Source organism: Ailuropoda melanoleuca, chromosome 14 (assembly GCF_002007445.2).
Source record: "Ailuropoda melanoleuca isolate Jingjing chromosome 14, ASM200744v2, whole genome shotgun sequence".
In the NCBI taxonomy this organism is placed as follows: Eukaryota; Metazoa; Chordata; class Mammalia; order Carnivora; family Ursidae; genus Ailuropoda; species Ailuropoda melanoleuca.
Window position 1 is genome coordinate 30,979,116 of NC_048231.1, and position 18,708 is coordinate 30,997,823.

The 18,708-nt window shown below is 41.9% G+C and overlaps 1 protein-coding gene and 1 long non-coding RNA gene across 3 annotated transcripts in view; one reads left to right on the forward strand and one right to left on the reverse strand.

Annotated features, from left to right (window-relative positions):
- The window catches only part of GOLGA5 (golgin A5), a 34,939-nt gene extending 23,659 nt beyond the window's left edge, over positions 1-11,280 (forward strand). Inside the window, exons 9-13 of the mRNA XM_002923834.4 lie at positions 2,340-2,438; positions 4,637-4,862; positions 7,805-7,910; positions 9,245-9,308; positions 10,802-11,280. Coding sequence (XP_002923880.1) covers positions 2,340-2,438; positions 4,637-4,862; positions 7,805-7,910; positions 9,245-9,308; positions 10,802-10,882 — 576 coding nt within the window. The 3' untranslated portion in view covers positions 10,883-11,280. The remainder of the gene's footprint in view (positions 1-2,339; positions 2,439-4,636; positions 4,863-7,804; positions 7,911-9,244; positions 9,309-10,801) is intronic.
- A 2,764-nt stretch (positions 11,281-14,044) lies between these two features.
- Positions 14,045-17,859, reverse strand: LOC117795903. 2 transcript variants are annotated; one of them, XR_004620062.1, is made up of 3 exons: positions 17,770-17,859; positions 17,478-17,633; positions 14,045-14,955 (listed from the first exon to the last, which is right to left on the reverse strand). It is a non-coding gene; the product is annotated as an uncharacterized LOC117795903 (long non-coding RNA). The 2 variants fall into 2 exon arrangements; XR_004620063.1 differs by lacking the exon at positions 14,045-14,955 and adding an exon at positions 15,601-16,011.
- Positions 17,860-18,708: the final 849 nt, after the last annotated feature.

Below are 18,708 nucleotides of genomic sequence, written 5' to 3' on the forward strand. Positions count from 1 at the left end.
AAGCAGCTTACTGAAATTCTTACAGAATGGGCGTGGAGTGGTGATGGCACATGGGACCTTCTAGCTCCCTCCTGTCTTGTTACTACCCACCCCCCTCACTGTTCATTTCACAGATAAAAAACAGAGCCACAGAATGGTTATGGAACTTGTCTAATCTCACACAGTTAACTAGAGAACAGAATAGAACCCAGGGTGCCTGTCCCAGAGTTCTTTCTGCTACCTTGTCTGTTTTATTATATCTCCTTGTCACAGTGTGTATTTATGGAAAACTTAAAAACATCCCTTAGTTTTCACATTTTATTACATTTGTATTTTCTAGGAACAACAGTATTACTATTTAATAGAAATATAAATACAACATTAGTGCTGTGATTAAACTGCTCTTTCTGTTTGAGAAGAAATATTTATAGACTGTTCTTACATTTCTTGGGGCGCCTGGGTGGCACAGCGGTTAAGCGTCTGCCTTCAGCTCAGGGCATGGTCCCGGCATTATGGGATCGAGCCCCACGTCAGGCTCTTCTGCTATGAGCCTGCTTCTTCCTCTCCCACTCCCCCCCCTTGTGTTCCCTCTCTCGCTGGCTGTCTCTGTCTCTATCGAATAAATAAATAAAATCTTTTAAAAAAAATTACATTTCTTTGTTCAGTTAGCAGTTGTCTGCTCCCCAAACCAAATTATTTTACTTTGTTATACTTACATATAGTTTCCTTATTAAAACAGTTATACATGCTTGCATCCACATTTTCAGAACAAGATGCTGTATCTAATGTTAATAACGTCTGTAACTTACTGAATAATGATACTGTTACAGGCACTTGTAGACATGATTTTATTCTATCCTGACAATAAAATCTGTATTCTCTTCATTTTGTAGAAAACTATTCTTAAATGATCAGTGCATCGCATAACATATTCAGTTTTGTATATTTATATTCTTTAGATCTTTTCTTTAGGATTTCTCATTTCTGAAACTGGTTCTATTATCAGAAATGTTTGTTTTTATTACGAAGGTGCCACTTACATCTGTTTCCTGAGTGGTAAGAAAAAAGAGTGATTGAGTAGCAAGCTGCAGGGTACATCACAGGCTGTCTTAGATAATTTAGTTATAAAATTGGCTGTCCTTTCAGAAATTGCATTTTAATTTATTCAAGGAGCTATTATGTATTGAAAGGCAAAAATTTGATGTTCTTGATGGTTAGTGAGATAATTTTTATTTTATTATGGCAGCTGGTCTTCCCGCATCCGCTGCCAGTGCCCGTTTTTAAAATGATAGAGTCCAGCAGAGGCCAGTGCAGCTGAATGTAGCTCTAGCCAATTTGTTTAGTCATCGGATGTTCTAGGTACAAGTGCTTGATCTTGGGATTAAATAGTCCTGCAGTGCTTCTTATTAGTTTAATTAATTTCAACCTTAAATTTTGTGCTAGCCTAGAGCTTAAAAGAAATCATGCAGACCTTTTTGTAAATTGTGGTTCTCCTATCCAAATTACTGCCTCATTTTCTCTATTCTCACTTATCTCAGTTCTTTTCATCTGTGAAATGAGCAGGTTGAACTAAACGTTCTAAAGTAGTCTAGCAGTTTGATCCTGTCTCCTATTTACTTCTTCCTCCAGCTCCCTTTACTTACTTCGTCTGCACAGTTAAGCATAATGCTTTTGAAGATCCTTAATTAATCTTTCTTCCCTGACATGCGCTTTGCTCTTAAATTCCTACTGACCCGACTCATCATATCCATTGCACAAACCAGCAGCACATTCGTGCAGTTGTTAGGGAATCCAGAGGTCTTGCCCTGCCCTGCCCTGCCCTCCCCTCGAACAAGGTTCAGGATACTGCCTGATACAAATGAGCACATGAACAGCTGCTCAGCATCATTAATCATTAGAGAAATGCAAATTGAAACCACGGTGAGATATCAGGACGTCCCCATAGAATAGCTACACTTAACCGAGACGGATGGTACCAAATGTTGGGAGGGGTGTGGAAGAACTGGAGCTCTCTCACGCCGCCGTGGGGGTGCAAAACGGTGCAGGTGTTTTGAAAGCCGTTCAGAAAACAATTTGGCAGGTTTTCCCCTTTAAGTTAGACATAACACTTAGGTGACCCGGCAGTTCTATTCCTACATATCTACCCAAGAAAAATGAAGACCTATGACCACGGCAAGACTTGATCCATCATACTGGAGTGCTGTTCATCAGATTCACCCAAGTCTGTTCGTTTGTTCATTCAGTGTAGATACGGCGCGTGTTGACTGAGTGCCTCCTGTGTGTCAGGAACTGTTTTAGGTACTGGGGATGAGATAGGGAACACTGATGTCGCTTCTGTTTATTCGCGTCTCACTTTGTAGGAATTCCACTACATAGAGGAAGATCTGTACCGAACAAAGAACACATTGCAAAGCAGGATTAAAGATCGAGAAGAAGAAATTCAAAAACTTAGGAATCAGGTATGAATGAGTATTCACAACTTGGGAAAAGATACCATTGTAATTTTTTTTTAAAGGGTACAGAAGGACCTTCTTTTCCCATATTTTCACTGGAGTTCTGCCGTTGCAACAGTGAGATGTTGTTTTCAATCTGATACAGAATTTTCATCTAATGCCATTTTAGTCTGTGTTTGCTGTATTCTCTGGCTTCTTCATCTAGAAGTGTCTTGTAGCCAGAGCCATCTGAGGACATGTGACTTACCCCAAAATTTTATATCTTGTAACTTCAGTGGTGGTAGTGCTGATTGCTAGTTTCATAATTACCATTTGTTTCCTAAGAAAAATCCAATGATAAATCTCCCTATTAACAATTGATGGGTCTTTCATAAAGTCACCAAGACTTCTTTTTAACTCCGACAATGTAAAATATAGGAAATAACATGTGCCCACCACCCAGATTTACCAGTGCTTATCATTAACTGTGACAGAATCATGCATCCACTTATCCTGTAACTCTAGCTTGTCCTTTTCTCCCTTATGTTTACATTGTGCTTTATCCCTTATGTTTATTGACTTAATAACTTATGAGCTCATTGATCATTTAAATAATTTACATGAAGATTGATTCTTCATTTTTTCATTAGCTGATGACTTAGTTTGGACATAAAAAGTCAAATAATTTTAGTGGGTTTTTTTTAAGATTTTATTTATTATTTGACATAGAGAGAGACAGTGAGAAAGGGAACACAAGCAGGGGGAGCAGGAATGGGAGAGGGAGAAGCAGGCTTCCCGTTGAGCAGGGAGCCCGACATGGGGTTTGATCCCAGGACACTGGGATCATGACCTGAGCTGAAGGCAGATGCTTAATGACTGAGCCACCCAGGCACCCCTAAATAATTTTAGTTTTTAAGTTGTCAGACTTCATAGTAGTCCATAATTTAAAATATTTTAATTTTTGTAAGAGTTGGGAACATCTGAACATTCAGTGTTCTATTCTTACCTCACCTGCCTTTGTGAAATGCTTACAAGTGGTAACATGACTTTCTAGCAGAAAGTCAAAAGAAAGAGCATAAACCACCAATTTGTTTAATCCTTAAACATTCCTGTATTTATTAAATGTTTTTTGAGTGCCTACTAAGCCTAAGATATTGTGCTATTTTTGTTAATTAAGAATTAACCTGGTGGGGGCACCTGGGTAGCACAGTGGTTAAGCGTCTGCCTTCGGCTCAGGGCGTGATCCCGGCGCGTGATCCCGGCGTGTGATCCCGGCATTCCGGGATCGAGTCCCACATCCGGCTCCTCTGCTGGGAGCCTGCTTCTTCCTCTCCCACTCCCCTGCTGTGTTCCCTCTCTCGCTGGCTGTCTCTCTGTCACATAAATAAAAATAAAATCTTTAAAAAAAAAAAGAATTAACTTAGGGGGATATCTCTTAAAGATTTTTTTATCTAAGTAGAACAGAGGAAAGAAAACCTTTGTCTCATAAAAGGAAGTTGATTTGTACAATTTTAAAAAGAGATCAGCATCTTCATACATTGCCAAAAAAAAAAGAAAAAGAAAAAAAAGAAAGCAACCCATAAATGAGTGGCCAAATGAGCACGTAAGTGGTAGGTGCTCAAAATCATCAGTCATCAGGGGAATGCAAATTAAAACCTCAGTGGGATGTATACTGAGACTCACTAGAATGTAACAGTATCCCTAACTGTCATGTACAGAGAGGTGTAGCAATTTGTCCACTGTCAGATAGCTAGAAAATTGCAGAGCAGAGGTGAAAACGTGTTTGTGGTCTTCGAATCGCACCCCAACTGCTGAGTTATGGAAGGTATTGAATCCCAGCCAAGAAGTTCAAACTGTACTGTGGATCGATGCTTTCGAATATCTTTGATCATGATGCCACAGTAAGAAGTAAAGTATACCTTGTGTCTCAGTACTCACGTGTACTTAGAAATACAACACTGAAACAGAATTACTCTTACATACTGTGTGCTGTGTACTCTCTGTCCCATTGTATTCTATAACTATTTTAAAATGTGGATTGTGGCCCACCAAATTGATTTTGTGGCCCATTAATGCAGTTTGAAAATCTCTTCTGTAGACAGTGAGAGAATGATCATAGAGTTTTGAGAAATTGAATAATGCCACACTTTATCTTTGGGAATGTAGATTCTATGTTGTATGACATTTGCTTTATGTAATAACTATATAAACACTTTGCCTTTCAGCTTACTAATAAAACTTTAAGCAACAGCAGTCAGTCTGAGTTAGAAAACCGACTCCATCAGCTAACAGAGACTCTCATCCAGAAGCAGACCATGCTGGAGAGTCTCAGCACAGAGAAGAACTCTCTGGTCTTCCAGCTGGAGCGCCTCGAGCAGCAGGTGAACTCTGCCAGTGGAAATAGCAACAATGGGTCTTCCATTAATATGTCTGGAGTTGACAGTGGCGAAGGTAACAAAAGAAGGAATTTTGAAAGAACATTGCATTGCCTTAATTTCCAACCTTGCTAATTCAGGCATGACTTTGAAAAGTTACAGAAAGACCATTTTTATTTGAAAAGAAGCTCCATCCACCAGAACACTCCTTTTCTCCTGATGTGTGAGGCCTGAGCCATGCACTGTTTGACATGATCTTTAGCAGACGGGAGAGTGGACTGATTAATATACCCCTCATTATGGGGCGCCTGGGTGGCTCAGCTGTTAAGCGTCTGCTTTCGGCCTGGCATGATCCCAGGGTCCTGGGATGGAGCCCTGCATCGGGCTCCCTGCTCAGCGGGAAACCCGTTTCTCCCTCTCACACTCCCCTTGCTTGTGTTCCCTCTCTCGCTGTCTCTCTCTGTCAAATATACCCCTTGTTAGCATGGGACTTTGAGAAGGGAGGCCCGAGGAACAATGATCATGTTGAAATACATAGGACATTCAACAAGATATTGATGATAAGGTAGATAATTTGGCAGAGAGGGGCTTTCAGGAAACTTGAAGATTTGCTTTAATAATCTTCTAGTCTGTAATTATGAATATAAAGTTAATACTTAGTCTTATAAATATATCCATTCTCTGTAATTTCAATAGAGAAATCTGTAGAGTCCCAAAGTCAAGTCCCAAATCAAGAAGAATGTTAAAGATTTCAGTATAAGCTTCAACAGATCAGGTTTTTAATCTTAGAGCTTCATAAAGTCTACAAAGTAGTCATTCAGCGAATTTCTCAGTTCTTTGGCTTTAAATTAAAAGTTTTTTTAAGGGGTGCCTGGGTGGCTCAGTCGGTTAAGCATCTGCCTTCGGTTCAGGTCATGATCTCAGGATCCTGGGATCGAGCCCCACGTCAGGCTCCCTGCTCAGCATTGAGTCTGCTTCTCCCTCTGCCGCTCCCCCTACTTGTGCTCTCTCCCCGCCCGTCACATAAATAAATAAAATCTTTTAAAAAAAAAAAAGTTTTTTTAAGTTTTTAAAAAATAACATTATTTTATAGATATGTTTTTTAATAACATGGTTGCTGTCAAAAGAAATCTCAAAAAAAGGATATTAAAATCATCCAAATACTCTGTTCCCCTCAGATAACATTTTAGAATATCTCCTTTCAGACTTTTTTCCTATATATGTTTATATTGTCTGTTTTATTGGTTTTTTTTAACTTTTTTCAATAAATCAATTTTTTTTTTAAGATTTATTTATTTACTAGAGAGAGAGGGAGGGAAGGAGAGAGAGAATTTCCAGCAGACTCTCTACTGAGTGTGGAGCCCGATGCAGGGCTTGATCTCACAACCATGAGATCATGACCTGAACTGAAATCAATAGTCGGACACTTAACTGACTGAGCCACCCAAGTGCCCCTAGAGCTTACATTAAAAAACAAAAACAAGGGGCGCCTGGGTTGTGCAGTCGTTAAGCGTCTGCCTTCAGCTCAGGGCGTGATCCCAGCGTTCTGGGATCGTGCCCCACATCAGGCTCCTCCGCTATGAGCCTGCTTCTTCCTCTCCCACTCCCCCTGCTTGTGTTCCCTCTCTCGCTGGCTGTCTCTGTCCAATAAATAAATAAAATCTTTAAAAAAATAAAAAATAAAAACAAATTCTAATCTGTGATGCCAACAAAACAAACAAAACAAAATAGCCCAGAAGAAAATCCTAATTAATATAGAAGAACTAAACATATAATAATCTGTCATTAATCAGTGAATTATTGTGGTGCTGGACCAGCTGGTGAGCTGGGGGGAATTTGTTTAAAGTTAAATCTTTATTTCACTTGTACACAAAATTAATCCCTATTATATTGAAGAATTAAATATTAAATTGAAACATGAAAAAACTAGAAAAGTTATTAAGTATTTATGATACTTCTGATTAGAAAAATGTTCAGTCTCACTAGTAATCACACATATTAAAGAAGGCAAAATAAAGCACTTTATTAAAGTCCCAAAGGTGATGATAGACTAGAAGGAGGTCTGCAGGAAGAGTTTCCAGGCAAAGAGAAGAGTAGGTGCAAAGGCCCAGAGGTAGGAGCAGTGCTGGCATGTTGCAGGAACAGCAGGGAGGCCAGTACAGCTGGAGAAGACTGAGTGAGGGGGGAGAGTAGTCAAAGGGGAATTCAGAGAACTTGGAGGAGACTGTTTGGCCTGTGTAAGGAATTTTACTCTGAATGAAGTAGGAAGCCATTGAAGGATCTTGAAAGGGGTGACTGACTGCATTTTAGCAAGATGCCTCTGGCTGCTGTGTCCAGAATAGACTGCAGAGAACTGAGCGGAGGCAGAGGACCAGAGAGGAGCCATTATTATAATGTGCATGGGGGATGGTGGCAGTTAAAACCAGAGAGGGGGGGTTATTTTAAAGGTGAGTGGCAGATTGGATGCGGAGTTTGAGAGAAAGAAAGGAGTCAAGGGTTTTGGCCTGAGCTGATGAAACAATGTTGTCAAGTACTGAGATGGGGGGAATAGCAGGGTATATAGGTTGGCAGGGAGGGCAGGAAGTCAGAATCGTGGTTTTGGGCATGCTGAGCTTGATGTTAGACATCCAGATGGAAACAAAACAGACGATTAGATGAGTCTGGAGTTGGTGGTCTGGGCTGGAGATAGAAATCTGGGAGTCATCAGCATTGTAGAAAGGGTGTCTGGCCTCACTTTTGCTCATTAATGTTGACTCCTGGCAAAACTTGGTATTTGTAAACTTCAATTTTTGCTAATGTCATGGGGAAATATATTTTTGTGGATATGGAAGTTTAAGTAGTTTATATATAATCAAATTTATGTCTTTTCTTTATAGTTTCACCTTTGAATGTAATGCTTAGAAAGTTGGCCTTGAGAATTTCTTCCATTTGTAGTACAATAATATATTCAACTATAATTTTGTTAGGCCGTTGTTTTTGGTGTTTGTACATTAATTCATTATTTTCTTGTTTAAACAGGCACACGGCTCCGAAATGTTCCTGTTCTTTTTAATGATACAGAAACAAATCTGGCAGGAATGTATGGAAAAGTCCGAAAAGCTGCTAGTTCAATTGACCAGTTTAGGTAAGCAAGGGCAGTAATGATGAGTGATGGATCATTAGCTATTTTTGTACCGTTTTCCGGTGGCTTCAGTCACAGTGAGTTCCATCAGGCAGAGCCGATATTTAGAGTGATATTTCCCTACTTCCTCTCGCAATATTTCGATCTCATGAGATTGCTTTATGTGGTCGGCCAGTGCCTGTGTTTTACTGAAGATGACTAACCCTGATCATTTCTTTTCTTTCTATAGTAAACTCTTATTAAATTTCATTGAGAAAACCTCTATCTTATGTAAATACATCCATTGGAATATTTTTTCATTACTTTATCATGTGGTGAGAATAAAAGATGCCACTATGTATAGTGAACAGTACTCATTTTAATATATACTTGATCTATACTACATAAGTAATGTATAATTTATATACTTGTTCTTATATATTTGTAACTTCTTTATACTAGCAGACATGCACCTTATAAAGAAAATGTTTCAACAGTGCATGTTTGCCTTGATAAACTTCATGTTTAAATAATCCACTGCCTCTTAGTGTTTATAATTAAACACACTTATAATGAATTTTTGCAAAATAGAGCAATCTTTTCTTACCTTTTTGTGTCAGAATAAAGCTGTGTTGTTAAAAATCAAGAGGATGATTTGCTAAGGTTCTTGAGGCCATGGGCCAAGGATGCCATAGTCGTTATGTCCAGATTATTAAGCACATTTATTTCAACTATTCATTTATTCAACATACGTAATAATTTTTAGAGAAATTAGATACTAGGCGTTATGCTGATGGCAGTGAAAGAAGCAGAAAGGCCTAGAAGAAAGGTGTGTTTGCCTATGTATATATCCATCTTGACAGGGAAAAAATGTTGCAGAGAGATGTGAGTAGTCAGGTCTGGACTTCATATTCTTCCCACATTTACTTTAGTGTGTACTTGAGTTTCTGTAGTTCTGAGCCTAGCTTCCGGATTAGCTATCCCATGTGTTAACCAGCCTGACTTTTTCCTGTGCACGTGTTGACTGTTGCCTTATCTCTCTCGTAACTTCTTTGGTCTCTAAAAGAAAAATTATTCAGAGAGTTTGCCCCCTATAGATGTAGCTGAAGAATTAAGGGAAATAGACTGTATTTAACAGTCAAGCCACAAACAAGAGAGAAAGTGTTTGTTTACTATCATGTTTCTATATGGTTATTTCAAGTAATCATTTAACAATCTGCTGTAAAATGATTTTTCTTTTACGGTGGCCACACAAATAGCTTAAATGAGAGAAATCCTAAAAAGCGTCGTTAGCTGTTACCACAGGAAGATGTGCTTTGAGTGTAACTGTCTCCTCTCCCCGCCCCCCATTTGTGCAGCATCCGCCTGGGAATTTTTCTCCGAAGATACCCCATAGCACGAGTTTTTGTAATTATATATATGGTAAGTAAACTTATTTGAAAAAGTAATGCTACACTTGATTTTTAACAAGCTTTTTTCCAGCTGCTGATCATTTTGACTAAAATCCAGCAATTAGTTTTGAAAGAAAATAGAACTCATTTTCGGTCATTAAAACTTATTTTCTCAAGGATGCAAGTAGAATGACAGTTCATTACATCTAAAATATAAATTGCTCAAAGGCTTGTCCTGCAGGAAAATGACCGGTAATGCAGTTTAATAGTTACCTCTACTTCTAATGACAAAAATATGGTGCAAAACAATTGATTTCATTTTTATGTTGATGTAAAGTTTCTTTGATTATTTTCATGTGTTTTGCTTTATATTCTGAAAGGAGCTCAACGTTGATTTCCATTCTTTCAGATTTCTTAGCTCTAATACAATGGTCACCATGGTTTGGGATACTGTTTCATGTGTCCTTTGACCCTAAAAAGCCTCTAACTGTTCTGAATGAGGACGTCTAATTGAGTTCAATTAAGACAAGCAGTCTTCCTGAAAAAGAAAAAAACTTACTTAGAAAGAAATTTCTCTGTGATCCACTAGAGGGAAGAGTTACTCCTTTGAATAAAAAGTGTTTAAGAAGTGAGGGATGGAGAGAAGAAAAGAAAAAAATTGAACAGCATCAAGAAGGATTTAGAATAGGTGCACGCAGGTGGATTCCCACTGTTGGAGATGAGGAAGAACACCTGAGCCACGTGTCATGGTGTCAGCGCGGCCATGAGGGAGTTAGGGGAAATTCCTCACTGTGGGTCCTGTGCTAGACCCTGAATCAGCCTCTGAAGCCTGACACATTATTCCTGTCAGGAATGTCTTCCCGGCTCCTCTTCACCAAATCATGGCTGAACCCTTTTGCAGAGCATCAGCCGTACAACCATGACTCTGTTCTAAAAAGCCTTCGCGGGGCGCCTGGGTGGCACAGCGGTTAAGCGTCTGCCTTCGGCTCAGGGCGTGATCCCGGCGTTATGGGATCGAGCCCCACATCAGGCTCCTCCGCTATGAGCCTGCTTCTTCCTCTCCCACTCCCCCTGCTTGTGTTCCCTCTCTCGCTGGCTGTCTCTATCTCTGTCGAATAAATAAAAAAATAAAAAAAATAAAAAAAAAAATTTAAAAAGCCTTCGCAACCAACTTCATGCAGATCTAGCAATTCTAATCCTGCATCTCCTCTGCATTATAGTCACCTGATTGATTATTCATGTGCACTCGTGCATTTATGGATGTGCTGACAACTTTGATAATTCTCACCTGAGAATTCTGTAGGTATCAAAACCGTTACCCTCCATCACACTTAGCTTGTTTGTTTGCATGTTTGTTTCTTCATTATTTATCCAGTAAACAGGCACTGGGCCCCTGCAAGGTTGCAGACCAGTGCTGGCCATGCAAAGACAAGACATGGTTCCTGCCCTCAGTACACGACACAGTGGGCCTTTCGTGAAGATTGATTCATTGGCTAATCTGTAAATTGCTTTCTCTCTCTTTAGGCTTTGCTTCATCTCTGGGTCATGATTGTTCTATTGACTTATACACCGGAAATGCACCATGACCAACCACATGGCAAATGAACTGAGCCCAGTTGCTTCAGTGATTGGTTGTCTTTTTTCAGACTTGGGATCTGCGAAAGGACCAGTTGCCTGAAATTGCTGACAACAGTGCACAAGGTTATTTCATCACTACAGGCTTTTAACTCGTTAAGTTATTATACAAGTACTCTGCTACCTAAATCTTCCTCTCATTTCCTTCAAATGGTAAGAGTTTCTAAAACAGACAGACAATAATTTAATAAGCTCAGCTCTGCTTTTTCTGAAGTCAGAGGTTCAGTGTATATTTGTATACACATAGACCTGCTGGGTTTGTTCACCTCTGTACAGACCGTCCTATTTTAGGCGACACGCATTATGGGTTATAATCAGGGAAACTAATTGTATTTAGTGATACAAATAAAATGTTTTCTTTTTGATAATTCAGTCTGGTTTTGTATTTTCATATATTTAGCTTTGCAAATATGGATTTACTTCTTCCATGTTAAAGACTTGATTGGTATAAGTTTTCATATAAACACATAAATAAAATTTACTGTGCATTTTTTTTTCTTTTTTTCTTTCTTTTCTTTCTTTCTTTCTTTTTCTTTCTCTTTTCTTCTCTTTTCTTTTCATTTCCTTTCCTTTCCTTTCTTTTCTCTTTTCTTTTCTTTTCTTTTCTTTTCTTTTCTTTTCTTTTCTTTTCTTTTCTTTTCTTTTCTTTCTTGATTTTATTTATTTATTTGACAGAGAGAGAGCCAGTGAGAGAGGAAACACAAGCAGGGGGAGTGGGAGAGGAAGAAGCAGGCTCCCAGCAGAGGAGCCTGATGTGGGGCTCGATCCCAGAACGCCGGGATCACGCCCTGAGCTAAAGGCAGACGCTTAATGACTGAGCCACCCAGGCGCCCCAGCATTTTTCTTTTTTAAAAATAATAGTTTCTCATCCCCATTAAATAGGACCTTTCCAAATGGGCTCTAGCGAGTAGAGCAGAGATCAGCAGGGGCGTCACCTGTCACTGATTCTTGGTGCTTTGCCCCTGCTCTGTTGGATGCACCTCTCCCTCCCATCCCCACCGTGCCAGCTCCCTCTGCTTCTTACACACTCATTCACTGTCCTCCTCTTTTCCTTTTCTCTAGCGTGCGCCTTGGGTTAGCTCAAGATATCCCCTGCTTGTAGCATTTAGCAATGAAATCTATTTTATCGACCTTTGCACTTTTAAAACACTCCAGTGCAAAGACATTACAGAATTATTCTCTGGAAAGAGATATTTTCTTTGCTTTAAGTTCAGTATAATGTCTCTTTCCTTTTCCTCCACATGTCTGAATTCTTATTTTGTCCTCTGGTTACTGGTGGTCTCTCTTCATGAGTGATTAATATGTGTAGATCTTGGGCAGGGGTGTAGTTCTTCCCATCAGGAATGTTGTTGAGGATGTCTGCTGGCCTGACTGAAAACCTGAGCAGAGTTTCTGTTCTTAACGACATCTGTACTCGGACTTTAATTGACCTATAAATTCTTCAGAAATTTTGATACCCTAGGAAATGTATATGTTTCTTATTTTTCATCAGAAAATGAAGTTTTGAAGGTCATCTGACGGATGCTTAACGCTTTTTCTCAGTTTAGCATGAATGCAAAAGGCAGAAATGCCACATCAGCTTAAAGTGGAGGTGAGGGATTGGGGGTAGAGGCGTGCCATTCAGTCCGCAGGGTTTATGTCACCTTCTTCCTCGGCTGTGAGGGCCTGTCAGAGTGGAGCTGTGAGGCCAGGTTTGATCTCAAATGGGGTAAAGTAAAAGTTTAGTCTTGCTAATATCTTTTAAAGGTGGTTTTTCCTCTCTTCTAATTTGGAAAAATTTCTGGAAAATGATTAAAACCAGGTTGTGTAACTTAAAACGGAAAACAGCACATGCTTCACCGTCATGTCCTGCCAGACTTCCCATCTCTGCGCGTCCTCCTGGCTTTGGTAGGGATGCCTCTAAATCTTTTTTCAGTCTTTGCACTTCCTTGGCTTTGGAAATAGTTTGACAAAGTGTTTCCAAGATTATTTTTCTGCAGTTACTTTTTAATTAAGTTTCAGTTTCAGTATTCTTAGCCACTAACAACTGGGGAATTTTAAAGTGTTCCCTTTCATTTATCCTCAGATAGCACGAAACCTTGACCTAATTAAAAGGATTGCATGAGAGCCGATTGTTTTCCTTTTCTATCCAGTGTGTTCATTTAAAGACATTATATGTATATATATATATATATAATACATAGAGTGTATAATAGACATACATTATATATATGCACGTATACGTATATTATCAGAACTCTTGTACTGCTTTGTGTTTATAGCTATCATTTGGAAAATAAGATTGTTTTATTATCATAAGAATATTTGTTTTTCTCTAGACTTTGTGCTTACCAAAAGCTACCATTTCTGTTGCTCCGGAACAAAACCATCAAAGGAAAAGCGCGGGTTTTGTAAACACGTTAAACGGCCTGTCCTTTGGTGGAGGAGGGGTTAGGCTGTCTGGGGCTTGGTGGTCCAGCCTCAGTTTAAGAAGCCTTATATCCAACTCACCCTGTGGGGGCAAAACCCCAAACTGTGGGTTCGAATGCGCCTCAGTGGGCGCAAGCGCCCTGCGGCAAGAGGCTGGCTGTGTGGGAAAAGGCCTGTGGGCCCCTCGGTAGGTGGAAGTAGAAGGAAAGGACTTAAAGCTGAAGAGCAGTCAGGACTGACAGCGGCAGGCAGGCTCTTCAGGCTGGGATTCGGTTAGAAGAAAGAAATGATTGAAAACAATGTCTTAGTGGTTATGCTGAATATGTTTAACCAGTATTCCGATTAACTCATTCCTGAGTCGGAAGAACTCGGAATAAATGAACTTCACACTTCTAAGACTCACACACACAAACACCGCAAAATAAGTAAGATTTTTCCTTTTATAAGAACATTAGAGCATCAAGTGTGTTCCTACAGAAACCTTATTCATAGACGATGTCCCAAAGAAAAAAGTGAGGGGTCAAGTTTTATTTTAGTCTATAATAAGGCCACAAAGTAATTCAGATAATGAGTGCCCTGTGTGCTGGTCCCTTCTAGGAATGGGGAGTGGCAGGTAACAAAAGTCTCTTCCCTGGTGGGGCTTAACATTTAAGTGAGAAGGCAGACTAAGCATATGCATAACGTAGCCCTTGGTATTAAATGCTGGGAAGAACAGTGTGAAGGTTCAAAGAGAGGTAAGGGAGGGGCAGGGGAGTCCTCTGCAGAAGTGACCCTGGCGCAGGGCCTGAGCGCAGGGGTGGGCCGTGCGAAACACCCTGTGGGCTTCCTGGGCAGTAGCTTACATGAGAGCAAAGCCTCTGGAATGGGAGTAGGCTTGGTGAGGCCAAGGAGGCCAGTATGACTGGAACAGAATGAGGGAAGAGAGAGCGGTGGGGCCAGTGCAGTAGGGACCTATAGCCCACGGTAAGGACTTGGAATGTGAAATCCTTTTGTTTCTCCTTAGTAACCCCTCTGACCTTGAACCACCAATTCCTTTAAATATCTTTTCTGAATTTGAAAACTTTAAAAAATCTGTATTTTAGAAATCCACAGGCCACAATTGCTCCACATACAAATGATGAGTAGTATAGATTTCATTTTGTTTCCGTGAAGACAGGCCGAACCCAAGGTGGGCGACTACATTTTCCTGTGTAGTTACAAGGAACACCAGGTCAGTGAGTTTGTGCATTTCCTCATAACTTCTCCATGTCCACGTTCACTGTTAACTCTTCATGTTTGTTCAAGTCAAGAGCAAACAAAAATGAAATGAAATCCGAGAGTACAGCTGAAGACACACGTGTCCTGTGTTTGACTGACCAAGCATGGCATGACTCATTGCCTGGCACCACCGCTGTCACACGGTCTGACCTCAGAAACGCCAGTGTGTTTGGACGTCTCTGATCCCCAGAGGGCGAGGACTGTCCTTTTTTACCTGCTATTGTAGCCTCGGTGCCTGGCCCATAACTGGCCTTCAGTTGATGTTCACTTAGCCTCACTGACCACATCAGGCCAAGCACCGAGCTCCTGCACGCTTCCTCCAGTGCTCCCGAGACCGTCGCTCAGCATCTGTCCCGTTCGTGCAGCGCGTCTGGTTCCTAAAACCAGACCAAAGAGCAACTAACTGACGGGGTATGTTGGCAGTGCTGAGGGCTCAGCCTGGGCAGCTTGCCAGGAGTTCCCCCCAAAGGGCAAGGCCATAAGTATTTAAAATACAAAACCAAAAGGTGACCCGAGGATACTGCTGGTCCTGCCTGCACATAGTGAAGAACTTTAATCATCAGGGAAAGTTCGGTCATGCTTAGCGGACTTTCCCAAAATACAGTGGAGAATTTCTGAAAGCAGAAGGATACTCAGGTGCAATTTTTGGAAGTTCTGCAAAGCCACACCTGCCTGTGATTAGATTCTTTCCTCATATCCAATTTCCCTCCCCTCCCCACGGCACCCCTCCGCTCTGGGAGTACTGCGTAAGCTGAGCGCACGTGAAGTAGGAAGGTTTGTGTGCACACTTTCCAGCTACTAGCAATTTGCTTCAACTCACAAATACGGTGTAAGTCAATTGAATTCGAGCATTAATTAAAACCTTAAATGTAATCATGGCTAGAACATGCTGTCTAATGGGCCGATATCACCAGCAAGTGGGTGAAAATTGGTTCTTACGAAAAATACTGTTTTCATATGTAAAGCCCAGGTGTGCATACCAGGCAGCCTTGCACTGAGATTTCATGGAGGGGAGTGATGATGACAGGAAAGGCTGGGAGACACTGGGCTGGACCATAAGGCAGAGACCCAGCTCCCGCCCTCGTGGAGCCTGCAGCCCAACAAGGGAAACTGATGCACATTGGAGCCCTGCATGGTCTGAGCTGCAAGCCCCATCACACATCTCGTTCTGCACTCCAGTCTCTTGGACCATTCCAGCCGAGCCTCCGCAATTTTTCACGGCCTCTTCCCTTGAGAGGATTTTACTTTCTGTCCCACCAACCTCAGCCTTGGCCTTCTAAACTGACTTCTTTGGCTGGTGAAATGTGAGTGGAGGGGATACGTGCCATTCCCCAGCAGGAGCTGTAAGCATCATCTTGTGGTCTTGCCCCTACTTGTTCCTCTGCCGTGAGCCCAGCGTGTCCCAGATAGGTGCTGCTCCTTCAGCCTAGGTTCTGGAATGATGACATGGAGCACGGTCAGACATGGAGTGTGTCAACAGGGGACATGTTGGTTGTGGGGGAACATAACCTAGTGATCACTGACTAATGGACCCACCAGTACACCATGCTTCCTGTCCACCTCCAGACCTCCCCTCTGCTTACGACATTTGCCTTCTTACCCCCATCCCCTCTGCTGTCAACTTAAATGCCACTTTCTCTACGAAGTCTGAACACCTCCCTCCCCACCCAAAAAAAGAGATGCTAGGCTGGGTGCCTATGGTGGGCAGGATAACGGCCCCCCAAAGATGTCTGTGTCCCAATCCCTGGAAGCTGTGAATACGTTTTGGCAAAAGGGACACTGCAGATGCAAGTAGATGAAGGATCGTGATACAGGGAGATTATCCTGAATTACCCAATAATCCTACATTGGTCCTTACAAGATGGAAGAAGGCAGAAGAGTCGGAAAGAGATGCGGTGGCAGAAGCGGAAGTCAGAGGTGTTCGGTTGCAGACAGGGAAGGGGCCGTGAGCCGAGGAACGCAAGCGACCTCTCAAAGCCGGAGAAGGCAAGGGAACGGAGTCTCCCCTCGAGCCTCCGCACGGGAACGCAGCTCTGTCGAGGCCTTGATGTCAGCCCAGTGAGACCTGTTCCAGACCTCTGACCTCCAGACTGTCATAAGTCATCTGCATTGTTTTAAGCCACTACGTTTGTGGTAGTTTGTACAGTGGCAGCAGACACCCTAGTGCCCCTCCCCGGCCACGAGCCCCCGGAGCACACCGCAGGCCCTCCTCGTCACGCTGGTGCCCAGTGGAGCTGCCCCTCACCCTCTGTCACTCCAGCTGGACGCCACGCTTGATACAACCTGTCTTGTCTCAGTGGTACCTCCAGAGCCAGGAGGGCGCATGGCAGATTTCCAGAATGGGTGCAATTTTAGAAACTAGGACACAGGAGGAACAGTGATGTGTGACAACGAACAAATACAAAGCTAAGAATTGGGTGCCGCTCCTTTCCAGCTTGCTTACCTAGCTGCAAAGCCACTAAGCAGCTCGGACTTCAGTTCCCTCATCTGAAGAATGGAGAAACGGGAAAGAATCACAAAGAATTTCCCCGTAGGTAAAAGGCATTTTCTAAATTGAAGATTTCCCCCCAAATGTTAGGGTTTTTTTTGTTTGTTGGGCCATGCATTTATTTTAAAGTTGGAATGGACCAAGAAAGTGGAAAACAATCTTGCCAACAGCCAGTTGTTCCCTAGAGCAAGACAGTGACAAGGCCCCTCTTGCGAGCACAAAAATGACTAAACCTCCCCTCTTCTGACAAGCATGGCTACTCTCTGAGCCATTGCTGTCGTATCACAAATACGAACTCAGACCCCATTTTAACCCCCGCTCTTGAGACCATCCAACCCAGAACCGCTTCAATTTCTTCATGACCGCACCATCATCCAACACAAGCCCAAGGCCTTGAGGAGCCCCTCTCACCTCCCCTGTGGATGTGCTCCCGAGCCACGTTCTCCCTTGCGTCAGCGAGCTTAGCCCCAACTTTGGACGTCTGTGTTTTATTGGTTTTGACCACAGGTGTGGGCTGGTCAGCTGGCTCTGATAGAAGGTCCTCTATATCCAATTCTCTCATTCTGCCTGCAAGCAAATGAGTTCAGAGACCCGTCAAAGTCCTCCAACCAGTTACAAACATGAGATCAAATAGATATTTTGCTTGTTTGTTTTCATACGGCCATGGGGTTAAACTCTTTGGTCACGGGACATGTCCTCTTACCAAATCTGCCTGGTACTGAGTCTTCCATTTCCCATCTTGGCTAGAACCTTCCAGGAGCTTTTAGTTGCTGGAGAAAACCTGCCATATTTTTCAAATAACAGTTAGTCCTGGGGCAAAGCCACATATGTTCTGATGAGAGTTCATTGTTCTTTATCAGTGTGAGAGGAAGCAGGTGTGCGTTCCCTGCTGCCATCTGATTTATTTCTCTGAGCTCTGGGAGCAGACACCACCAGCTACCCAAGCAGGAAATTGCCTTTCTGCAGAAGGGAAACAAAGAGGGTTTGCATTATTTTTAACTGTAAAATTGGACATAAAAAACATTCGGATCACTTGGGCTTTTCCCCCTGATCATTAGAATAATATTCCTTAATTGTGAGAAACAGAAAAATATAAAGCAGAAAATATCATTCATCCATAGGCCCACCACTCCAAACTAGTAAGTCTTCACATTTTGGCCTATTTCCTTCCAGTCTTTTTCTCCCCCTTGTGTATGTGTGGAAAGATCCAGAAGTGAAGAAAGAGAGGGTATAGTTGAAATCATAGTTTTCAGTGAGTCCATGCTCATTGCAAAAACTCCAAGCACCAATGTATACAGAACATTCTAGTGTCGTTTCAGCACCTCCCCATCCAGCCCTTTTCCAGTGACAACCACTGTGAAATTAGGAAGAAATGGGTTACTACACATGATGCTTTAGTCCTCATAAGTAGTAAATAAATGTTTAGTGTGTGTGTGGCACTTGCTAAGTGGATTCTCCTCGTTCTCTTTGTGGCAGACAGACCCCTAAGCCGACCTCCAGTGATTTCTCAACTCCTGCTGTCCATGCTTTTGGGTAATTCCCTCCTCGTGAGTGCAGGTGGGACCCATGACTTGCTTCTAACCTATAGAATATGGCAAAGGAGATGGGATGTCATCCCTTGATTTGGTTGCATTACATGGCA